A 12466-nucleotide genomic window follows, 5' to 3' on the forward strand; every position below is an offset into this window, starting at 1 on the left:
TCACAATCAGTTTTTTTTAAAGAATATTCTACACATTTTTGGCCTAAATTGAGCATTTTCAAGCAAACAAATGGCCAAATACCGGTAAACTTTAAAAAATCATACATGTTACAAAAAAGATCAATTATAATAATACATAATGTTGAATATAGAGAACATACAAACCCTTTATTTATTTATTGAATCACAAATATTGAAATTTTACGATTTGGTGCATTAGTACACAGCTAAAATGATGTACAAAGCAAACTATAACCTGCTAGCCAAGAATGTACAACAATTTTTCTCAACAAAAGAGGACAAATATAATCTTAGAGGAAAATATAATTTAAAACATTTGTACGCACGTACAACACTTAACACATCTAGCATATCAGTATGTGGAATTAAATTATGGAATGGATTAAGCCAGCGGTCCCCGAACCGTCACTTCCACTAAAGCACATGGAGCCTTCAGGCAGCATTACTATATGGGAATAAACACTTAAGGAAGTATAAAGGTGACAATGAGGGTGTCATTTTATATCTAAAGGGCTTTCATAATGTTAAAACATTTATTTAAAACAGGCCTGGGCAATTATTTTGACTCGGGGGCCAAATTTAAAGAAAAAAAAGTGTCTGGGGCCCGGTATAGCACGGTATATATTTACACTAATACAAAACCTCACAATAATGTCAGATTGAAAGCTAAAAACGTTATGACAGACCGCCTTAAAAAACTGAATGGGATTTTAAGTTTTTTTACTGAATGAGACACCTAGAATGTACATGAAAATAAAGAATGTGGGATTTACAATATTAACTATGAAGGTTAAAACACTGAATATTGACAACATATGAACATCACACCCTCTCTCCATCCAAATATTTTACAATCAAGTGAAACGCAACAAAAACCCAACAAACACAGCCAAATATGAATGCGAAGGGTAGAAGAAAAAAAAACCCACCTACAATCTGATATATGTGCAGTGACGTGCAGTCAGGGGAGGCAGGTGAGGCGGGGCCTCACATGCCATCATGAAAAGAAAAAAAATGTAAAAATAAAAAAAATTAATTAAATTGTTATATGTATCCAGTGATTATACTATAAAGTTATTTTCCATTTAACTTCACCAGCTTTAGATGATTTTTATTCAAAATCGCTGAATTTTCACATTTGCCGTTCAAATACTGAGAAGAGACTTGCGGTGATCAGCAGCCAGTTGAGCCTCACCATGGATTGCGCAATGACTCGGCTAACTGCTGGCCTGCTGTGCAGTGAGACCGTATTGCTATATGAATTATGTTATACATTTCCATAGTTTAGTTAGCTGAGGTATATAATGTACAGTGTATTTTGTCAACAACTATATGTGTGTAACGTATTTCTTGTGCTGAGCAATCATAAAACGGCTGCGAACACGCACTGAGTGAGGCTCGCAGTAATCCCGCCTCCTGGTGGTAGAGGGCGCTAGTGATCCCAGGGATCATTTTTGCGACTACTCGGCTGCAGAATAAGTGACAACAAGCAGCAACAGTTAGCAGCGATCGTTTATTTTTTCCTCTCGCCTGGACTTTTAACATGGAGGATTACATATCTAAAATAAAACAGTTTTCTAAACTGGACTTTCAATCGAAGCAGGAGGTAATAATTAAAGGAAGATCTCCATCGAGACAGAGAGACTTTTAAAACTGAAGAAAGATAAGGAAGACTTCTATAAACAAGTTATCAATGCTTTTGTTCAGAAGGAGCGGCGCATGGACTTAATTTATAAGTAAAGGTAAGACCATAATAAAAATTTTTTAATTAAATGTGCTTTTTTGTGTGCTACAGTTTGTATGTGTAAAGTTAAAGTTAAGTTAAAGTACCAATGATTGTCACACACACACTAGGTGTGGTGAAATTTGTCCTCTGCATTTGACCCATCTCCTTGATCACCCCCTGGGAGCTGAGGGGAGCAGTGGGCAGCAGCGGCGCCATGCCCGGGAATAATTTTTGGTGATTTAACCCCCAATTCCAACCCTTGATGCTGAGTGCCAAGCAGGGAAGAATGCTGGTATGAGCTTTTAAACATAACCCGTTAACTGCTGCCAATCAAATGGTGAATAAGATACTCTTTAGGGTTCATATGTTTGTAAATCTGACTGTGATGAAGTCAGTGCCTCACCAGCCATCAACCCCACCTACAATCTGATATATGTGATATATCACTAAGCTGTAGAACTTTGTTGTAAAAATCTCCTTCCACGTCTGTCTCTGACACCCACATTTCAGGCTCTGGAAACACTCTGTGGAAACACTCCCCACCCACACTGCTTGGTGCCTCGTCTGAGCTGTTGTGACTTAGATTACTACCATAGTAACTAATTAGATGACTATAATAACTAATTAGATGACCATAGTAACTAATTAGATTACTATAGTAACTAGTATATCATGCAAAAGCGCAGATTCCAACCATTTAATTACTTTGTATAGTTCAACACTTAGTCATTTGAAAACATCACTGCACAGCTACACTTTCCATCTTAAAGATCTAAAAAAATTATTTGGGAATGTCCGGCGGGCCACATTGAAAAGCTTAACGGGCCTTAATTTGCCCAGGTCTGATTTAAAAGGTCATAAACAGTTTTTTATGCTTTCGCAATGAAAATGTTAAATTTATAATTAATAATTCATACTTTGAGGAAAATAATTTATCATGGCCAAGCCCGGACTCAATTAACTGCGATAAACCAGGGTTTACTTAAGGCTCTGCTGTCCCTGGTTGAGGCTAGTCCATATTTTTGGAGTAGGTTTTGCAAAAAAAACAACTAAGCAATAAGCACACACGATTAATGCTTTGCTGCTAAGTGACGTTAGACAGGAGAGATGTGTTTAAGGTTTAAAAAATACCTGGGAAAATGTAGCTTTTGATATTGAAAATAGCGATTCTATGGCCACGCTACTGAGAACTGTAATTGAACTGGTAGCGCCGCTACTGCCCAAAACTGCTTGTACGATATGCTGACCTTTTAGTTTTTGTTTTGTCCAATGTTTAAGACAGAACCTTTATTCCACATTGTATGACTATTTGGCCATTGGAATTTTGAGGTCCCACTGCCACATAAATGACCCTCTATGATGTATTCATTTCAAATGCAACTAGTGTGTTATTGTGGTTGAGAGAGGACAGCACACAAGCACTTGTGTGTAACCACCAGACTGTTCCACATACTTCTTCAGGATGGCTGCACTGTATCTGTCTTTAGTGGGCACAGTTTGTGGTCTGTGGTATCCAAGAAGAACACCACTAGCCATCTTCGAAAAAGTGTAGAGCACAACCTCGAGTCTTTATAGGCAGCCCTGCTGGAAACTCCACCTTTGTATTTCTCCATTGACACAAGTAACAATGCCGACATTCATTGAGATATCACTGGTTAACAGGCCAGTGGCATTAACATGCAGTACATAGAGAAAATTCTAAGGCCATGTCTACACTAAGTCGTTTAACCCCTTAAAGGAATAATTATTTAGCCTAAGCCCCGTTTCAGCCACGCTAAACCAGCGTTTAAGGTCCCCAGCCTCGGACACATTTTTACACGGGTAAGTCAGCCGTGTATTTCTTGAATCTTCGGCACTTAGCTTTGTATTGACTCATTGATCGTTTACAAACTGAGTTCGGAGAGGAAGTGACGCCAGACAAACCCCGCCCACACAGGAAGTGACGTCAGAAAGAACGTGCCACAGCCAGCTTCATAATAATGCGGTTTCGTAACTTGGAGCTAACCACTGGAAATATGGAGGGAGTCATTCAGACATGCCCGTGTTTCTACTCCTTCTACATGTACAGACGCTTGTGGAAATCACACATGAATACCTTAAGAGAAAGCCATTGCAGCTATTTGGGATACAACACTTCTTAGACGGCAAGGTAACTTTCCAAAGTCCGGGTCAGCTGTGATTCTACTTAGCATAGGAGAGACAACATCATCATCATTGACGAAAACCTCAATTTCAAATGTCACATTAGCCATCTGTTAAACAAATTATCCAAATATGTTGGCCTGTTCTTTCACCTTCGTCATTATCTTCCTCTTTATGCTCTACTTACTCTATACAAAACTCTCTTTAAACCACATCTAAACTACTGTAATGTCACCTGGTGTAACACCTTCCCTAGCTACCTTCACAAATTAGAATCCATGCAAAAGAAAATCATACGGGCCCTGTCATGGTCCAAGTTTAATGCCCCCACTCGACATCTAGTCCATAATTATCATCTCTTAAGACTGACAGATTTCAATATTTATCACAATGCTTGTCTAACCTATCAAATCATCCACAGGCTGAATCTCAGGCTCTGTAGCTTGGTTCCAATCTATCGTCCCCAGCATACACACAACACTCGTAACTTTGACCTGATATCAGGTAAACATCGTCTACTGGCTTGTACTGCTTGAAGTGTTGTATGCAGGGGACCAAAGATCTGGAACCGGCTTGATGAGAGCCTCAGGATTCATTCTCCAACTTCAAAAAGAAACTGAAATCATACCTATTAACCACCTCTCTCTAATGCCTCATGTGAATGGCTAGTGCTCCTTTAGAGGATTAGCATTGTCACATGTGGCTTCGGGGTAGACTACTGTTGGTTGAATGTATGCATGTATCTGTATGCTTGCTTTTGTGCTCCTATTTTGTGTTTGTCATATCGCGTTTTTGTGCTTGCCACCATGTCTCAGCATTCCATGCATATACTGACCTCTGGACCCCCTGCCAAAAGCTTCTTCTAGCTTATCTGGGGGACCCTTTAACTTACCATCATCCTTAAATGGATATTCACTACTGTTGTAATCGTAGTATGGTATTGTGAATAAACTTGAAACTTCCAACAAGAACGCGGGCTCCTGTGGATGTGATAAAAAAGGTAGCGTGTGCTTTGTATTACCTGGCCGTCGAGGGAAAACTATGGAAAACGGCGAATGCTTTTGGACTGGCAAAGCAGACTGTATCAATTATTGTCCGCCATATATGTTGCGGACTCAACGTCTAGGTCCTGAGTATATAAAGTCACCAAAAAGGAATGGACAATGAAGGTGAAGGCAAAAGAGTGAGGAGTGTCCTGACCAGATATCTACATCCTGAGATTGATTGTTGTAAAATGTTCTTTATCACATTGTTTACATATCTAATAAAGATGTGATTAATTTATGATGTCTCAGGTGTGATTCACTACAATAGGGCCCCCCAGCACACTGGATTCCAGTTCATTGAAATACCACGACACTGGATATTGTTCAGATAAGTTACATTTAAGAACTTGCACACTAAACAACACTGGAGGTGACTGCGCATTTTCCGCGCATGCGTACTAGGTCGCGTTGCGCCGGCGGACGGAGAGGGGCAGGGGGTCTTAAACAGTCAATCAATCAATCAATCAATGTTTACTTATACAGCCCTAAATCATGAGTGTCTCAAAGGGCTGCACACGCCACAACGACATCCTCGGCTCAGATCCCACATCAGGGCAAGGAAAAACTCAACCCAATGGGATAACAATGAGAAACCTTGGAGGGGACCGCAGATGTGATAACCTGATTTGAAATCAGGTTATCCCCCCCCTGGGCGACTGGTGCAATGGATGTCAAGTGGATCTATCATAATATTGTGAGAGTCCAGTCCATAGTGGATCTAACATAATAGTGTGAGTCCAGTCCATAGTGGATCTAACATAATATTGTGAGAGTCCAGTCCATAGTGGATCTAACATAATATTGTGAGAGTCCAGTCCATAGTGGATCTAACATAATAGTGAGAGAGTCCAGTCCATAATGGATCTAACATAATAGTGAGAGTCCAGTCCATAGTGGATCTAACATAATAGTGTGAAAGTCCAGTCCATAGTGGATCTAACATAATAGTGAGAGTCCAGTCCATAGTGGATCTAACATAATAGTGTGAAAGTCCAGTCCATAGTGGATCTAACATAATAGTGTGAGAGTCCAGTCCATAGTGGATCTAACATAATAGTGAAAGTCCAGTCCATAGTGGATCTAACATAATATTGTGAGAGTCCAGTCCATAGTGGATCTAACATAATATTGTAAGAGTCCAGTCCATAGTGGATCTAGCATAATAGTGTGAGAGTCCAGTCCATAGTGGATCTAACATAATAGTGTGAGAGTCCAGTCCATAGTGGATCTAACATAATAGTGAGAGTCCAGTCCATAGTGGATCTAACATAATAGTGAGAGTCCAGTCCATAGTGGATCTAACATAATAGTGTGAAAGTCCAGTCCATAGTGGATCTAACATAATAGTGAGAGTCCAGTCCATAGTGGATCTAACATAATAGTGTGAAAGTCCAGTCCATAGTGGATCTAACATAATAGTGTGAGAGTCCAGTCCGTAGTGGATCTAACATAATAGTGAAAGTCCAGTCCATAGTGGATCTAACATAATATTGTGAGAGTCCAGTCCATAGTGGATCTAGCATAATATTGTAAGAGTCCAGTCCATAGTGGATCTAGCATAATAGTGTGAGAGTCCAGTCCATAGTGGATCTAACATAATAGTGTGAGAGTCCAGTCCATAGTGGATCTAACATAATAGTGAGAGTCCAGTCCATAGTGGATCTAACATAATATTGTGAGAGTCCAGTCCATAGTGGATCTAACATAATAGTGTGAGAGTCCAGTCCATAGTGGATCTAACATAATAGTGTGAGTCCAGTCCATAGTGGATCTAACATAATATTGTGAGAGTCCAGTCCATAGTGGATCCAACATAATAGTGTGAGAGTCCAGTCCATAGTGGATCTAACATAATAGTGTGAGAGTCCAGTCCATAGTGGATCCAACATAATAGTGTGAGAGTCCAGTCCATAGTGGATCTAACATAATAGTGTGAGAGTCCAGTCCATAGTGGATCTAACATAATAGTGTGAGAGTCCAGTCCATAGTGGATCTAACATAATATTGTGAGAGTCCAGTCCATAGTGGATCCAACATAATAGTGTGAGAGTCCAGTCCATAGTGGATCTAACATAATAGTGTGAGAGTCCAGTCCATAGTGGATCCAACATAATAGTGTGAGAGTCCAGTCCATAGTGGATCTAACATAATACGGTGGCATTGTTGTGTGTGGACACCGATAAGGTTAGGTGGGATTTACCTTAGTGTAAACGGGGCCTAAATGTCTGTTTGGGACTTAATTCATGTCAATAGACCCGTTGCCAACATGGAGTAACAATCAGTTAACTACGTGCTGCTGCCAAAAAGACACCGGACGGATGTGGCAGAAAGCATGAGTCTTTTATTTGAAGCCCAGAGGCGCACTTACAGATGCACACTGTGTCAATAGACAGAAAAGTGCTTACCTTGACGACACTCCTCGCCAACAAACCCGGGGCAGCACCTCCACTCCAGTGCAGTCACCTGCTTGTAGGCAACCTTAAAAGACGGTCTGATGATGGTTCTGTAGCTGAAAAGAAACATACAATCATGTTTTTATTTCTATTTTATTTTACCTTAGTGGAGACAACATAAAAAACTGAGAAAAGAGAGCACAGAATGTTCCATTTGATACAACTTGATTTATACTCATAAAGTACACAATTCTTAATCATGATATATCATGTTATTTGTTCAAATATTTCCCCCCCAATATCATCGATACATGATGATATTCATGAAATAAATCTCATGATTCATGATTCTCCTGCCTGATAGTGAGGCACAAGGCTTCTATTTTAACTTAAGCGCACATTACCAAATATAGTTATTGGTCCTATGAAGTAAAAACTACAATACCTGAGGACTTTGGAACAAGGTCCAGGCCAGCGGCAGGACTGGAACACTCTCTGCACAGAGGATTCGGTGCCATTTTGCACCTGACAGGACACCGTCTTTGAGACAGCATACTGACACCAGTTTCTAACGCACAGAATGAGAGAGAAGTGGTAACAATTGAATGAAAAATGAAAAATAACTACTAAATATCTCATCTGCACCTTGACTTGTGATTTCAAATCAGGTTATCACAATAATCAAATGCATATGCAAATTATGTAATAATATGAGGCAATAATAATGAGGTGATTATACATTTATGTTCATATTGATGGTTACAAACGAAAGGCAGCCATAAATGCATTGTGAGTGAAAATGAGTTTGACAATCTGGTTTTAAAGTAAGTAACTCTACAAATAGCATATTTCTCAGGAGTGTTTGCTTAATAATATTACATCGGCCCTGAAATGGTTTAATGATGGCAGCAACAATTAAGCATTATTTTTCTTTAGAAACAACTCACACTCGTCAAGAACTTATATATCATAAATTTCCCTGTTGGGGTTTAATAAAGTCTATCGGCGTGGCGCAGTGGAAGAGTGGCCGTGCGCAACCCGAGCGTCCCTGGTTCAATCCCCACCTAGTACCAACCTCGTCATGTCCGTTGTGTCCTGAGCAAGACACTTCACCCTTGCTCCTGATGGGTGCTGGTTAGCGCCTTGCATGGCAGCTCCCTCCATCAGTGTGTGAATATGTGTGTGAATGGGTAAATGTGGAAGTAGTGTCAAAGCGCTTTGAGTACCTTGAAGGTAGAAAAGCGCTATACAAGTACAACCCATTTATCTATCTATCTATCTATCTATCTATCTATCTATCACAAAAAAGTCACACACACTTTTTCTTTTTACACGCACGCCATTATTCAACATCAACAGAGACACAGAAACACGTTTCAGTAACAATTGGCAGTCTTGTAGAAACCAGTCAAATGTGTATCACTTTGCTGCATGCTCTGAATGGGAACAAGTAGCGCCATCTTCGGGACAAATATAAAAACTAAAAATGAACATTGTGACATAAAGAATTGCATTAGTAGGATAACTGAGGGGTCAAAAACAAAATTTTCAATTGGAATATTTAGTCATTAGGAACCATTTATGTCTCACTTTTATGTTATTTTCAAGGAACGGAGATGATTATGAATATATTGTGTATATTATATTTAAAAAAAATTATACAATACAATAATATAATATATCAGTATACATTATATACTGTATATATAATATGTAAATATTACATATGTTATATTTTATAATCCGACTACTTTAGTAGAAGCTTTAAATATTCTAATTAATTAATCACCAATGACAAAAAACTGTCAAATGAATAAATGGTCATTTTTTTACCACTTTAAACAGGTAAGTCAATATTACCTTGAGATAGGTCAATGATTGGCTGCAACATTGATATTATTCATTCATTGTTATTTTTCAGCCTTTTTTCAAAAACCATACATCAAGGTCTGAATGAAAAAAAAAAGGGTCATTAGGAACAATTTTTGTCTCACTTTTATGTTAATTTCAAGGAACGAAGATGATTATGAATATATTGTATATTCCATATAAAAATATACAACATAATAATATAATATATCAGTATGTTATATACTGTATATATAATATGTAAATATTACATATATGTTATATTTTATATTGCTACTACTTTAGTAGGAGCTTTAAATATTCTAATTAATTCATATATGTTATATTTTATATTGCTACTACGGTACATTATTAGTCTACTTTATACCTGCATTATCCTTTCCATCCTTCACTTTCAATCCTTTGTAACTGAGCTACTGTGTGGAACAATTCCCCTTGTGGATCAATAAAGTTTGTCTAATCCAGTGTATTTCAACCTTTTTTTGAGCCAAGGCACATTTTTTCCATGAAAAAAAGTCCAGGCGTTTCCTGTTTTGTAGGTATTTTCCAGTTTCATGTGTTCCTTTGAGTGTTATGCCCCGCACCTGCTTTGTTTTAGCAGTCAAGACTATTTAAGTTGTGCGGATGTTATCCTTCTTTGTGTGGACATTGATTGTCATGTCATGCACGGATGTGGACGGCGTCTCTGCTCCACACACTGTTAAGTCTTTGCTGTTGTCCAGCATTATGTCTTTGTTTACTTTGTAGCCAGTTCAGTTTTAGTTTTGTTCCCTAAGCTTCAATGCCTTTTCTTTGCGGCACTGGCCTTCTGTTTATTTTTGGTTGAAAAATTAGACACGTTTTTACATGCACGCTGTTGGTTGCATATTGTGATCACTACAAACTATGTTCCCAATATCTACTGCTGCCACCTACTGATATGGAAGAGTATTACACGGTTACTCTGCCTAGCTTTAGACAGCACCGATACTCAATAACGGCACATTATTGACGGATTATAATTACTGGTTTGCGAAAAATATTTTTGGACTTAGTCTTACACAAACTTTAATGATCCACAAGAGAAAATTGTTCCACACAGTAGCTCCGTTACAAAGGATGGAAAGGATAAGGATTAGAGATGTCCGATAATATCGGCCTGCCGATATTACCAGCCGATAAATGCTTTAAAATGTAATATCGGAAATTATCGGTATCGTTTTTTTAATTAACGGTATCGTTTTTATTTTATTTATTTTTTTATTAAATCAACATAAAAAACCCAAGATACACTTACAATTAGTGCACCAACCCAAAAAAAACTCCCTCCCCCATTTACACTCATTCACACAAAAGGGTTGTTTCTTTCTGTTATTAATATTCTGGTTCCTACATTATATATCAATATATATCAATACAGTCTGCAAGGGATACAGTCCGTAAGCACACATGATTGTGCGTGCTGCTGGTCCACTAATAGTACTAACCTTTAACAGTTAAATTTACTCATTTTCATTCATTACTAGTTTCTATGTAACTGTCTTTATATTGTTTTACTTTCTTTTTTATTCAAGAAATGTTTAAAAAAAAATTTTTATCTTATTTTATTTATTTATTTTTTTTAAAAAGGACCTTATCTTCACCATACTTGGTTGTCCAAATTAGGCATAATAATGTGTTAATTCCACAACTATATACCAGTATCGGTTGATATCGGCATCGGTGGATATCGGTATCGGTAATTAAAGAGTTGGACAATATCGAATATCGGATATCGGCAAAAAGCCATCATCAGACATCCCTATTTTTAATTTATTTATCTTATTTTATTTTTTTATTTTTTTTAAAAAGGACCTTATCTTCACCATACCTGGTTGTCCAAATCAGGCATAATAATGTGTTAATTCCGTGACTGTATACATCAATATCGGTTGATATCGGTATCAGCAATTAAAGAGTTGGACAATATCGGAATATCGGATATCAGCAAAAAGCCTGGAAATTACATCATCTCCCCACGGCACACCATGCAGACTGTATCTCAGGGCACACTATGTGCCGCGGCACAGTGGTTGAAAAACACTGGTCTAATCTAATTTAATCAGTCTAATGACAATTCTAACATATTTAAAAACAATGTTATACATAATATCATCTGGCAAATTAAAGCAATCATTCAACGCAAGCAAAATGACTTGGAAAACAGGAATGACAGAAAAATATCCCCCAACAATAACGCAGGTATAGTTGCACAGGTAAACTCACCTGAGTTGGGCACGTGATCCGGTACTGGGTGGTCCCGCGCTGCTGCCACTCTGCTCGGTGCTGATGCGCTGCCTCTGCACGGTGATGCCCGGGAGGCGGTAAACGAACCCCGTGCCCATCGTCGCACTGAACAAACAAGTGCAAAGCGTACACAACAACATCAAAGCCATCGCTTCTTTAATTTATTTTTAATCTGAGAAAATGACGAAAATGTTAAAGACAAAAAAGATGGCCAACACGCCTATGAGCACGTCGCGGTGTTGTGGAGAAGCACGGCGCTGCTCTTCCTACACTACATGCCGTCTTACGTCGTGCAGAGGAGTCAAATGTCCGCTGTGCGTAAAAGACGCACATTGGGTGCGCTCCAATGCAAATGTGGTCCGCAACCGCAACAAAATCACCACTTCAACCACAACATAGGCGCCGATCTACATTTCTGCCAGTGGCTGCTCGGTGTGCGTGTGTGTTAGTGCTGTGCCCATACCAATACTTTGGTACCGGCACCAAAAGTATTTTGGTACTTTTCTAAATAAAGGGGACCACAAAAAATTTCATTTTTGGCTATATTTTAACAAAAAAATCTTATGGTGCATTAAACATATGTTTATTATTGCAATTTAGTCCTTAAATAAAATAGTGAACATACTAGACAACTTGTCTTTTAGTAGTAAGTAAACAAACAAAGATTCCTAATTAGTCTGCAGCTGACGTATAGTAACATATTGTGTCATTTATCTACCTATTATTTTGACAAGTGGTAGAAAATGGATTATTAATCCATTTGTTAATTTACTGTTAATATCTGCTTACTTTCTCTTTTAACATGTTCTATCTATTCTTCTCTTCTTTGATACTTTACATTAGTTTTGGATGGTACCACACATTTAGGTATCCGATACCAAGTAGTTACAGGATCATACATTGGTCATATTCAAAGTCCTCATGTGCCCAGGGACATATATCCTGAATTTATAAGCATAATACAATGGTTTTTTAAAACAAAACTAGGGATGTCCGATATTGTC

At 38.2% G+C, this 12466-nt stretch overlaps 1 protein-coding gene across 3 annotated transcripts in view; it reads right to left on the bottom strand.

Annotated features, from left to right (window-relative positions):
- The window catches only part of col26a1 (collagen, type XXVI, alpha 1), a 99133-nt gene that overhangs the window by 80840 nt on the left and 5827 nt on the right, over window positions 1-12466 (bottom strand). For 2 of the 3 annotated variants that reach the window (XM_061973076.2, XM_061973075.2), the window contains exons 2-4: window positions 11442-11567; window positions 7774-7896; window positions 7341-7444 (exon numbers count right to left, since the gene is read on the bottom strand). In XM_061973076.2, the coding sequence (XP_061829060.1) occupies window positions 7341-7444; window positions 7774-7896; window positions 11442-11560 (346 nt within the window). In that variant the 5' untranslated portion in view covers window positions 11561-11567. Of the gene's footprint in view, window positions 1-7340; window positions 7445-7773; window positions 7897-11441; window positions 11612-12466 lie in introns of those variants that run through there. The other variant, XM_061973074.2, reaches the window with a different exon arrangement.

This window comes from Nerophis lumbriciformis, linkage group LG17 (assembly GCF_033978685.3).
Source record: "Nerophis lumbriciformis linkage group LG17, RoL_Nlum_v2.1, whole genome shotgun sequence".
In the NCBI taxonomy this organism is placed as follows: Eukaryota; Metazoa; Chordata; class Actinopteri; order Syngnathiformes; family Syngnathidae; genus Nerophis; species Nerophis lumbriciformis.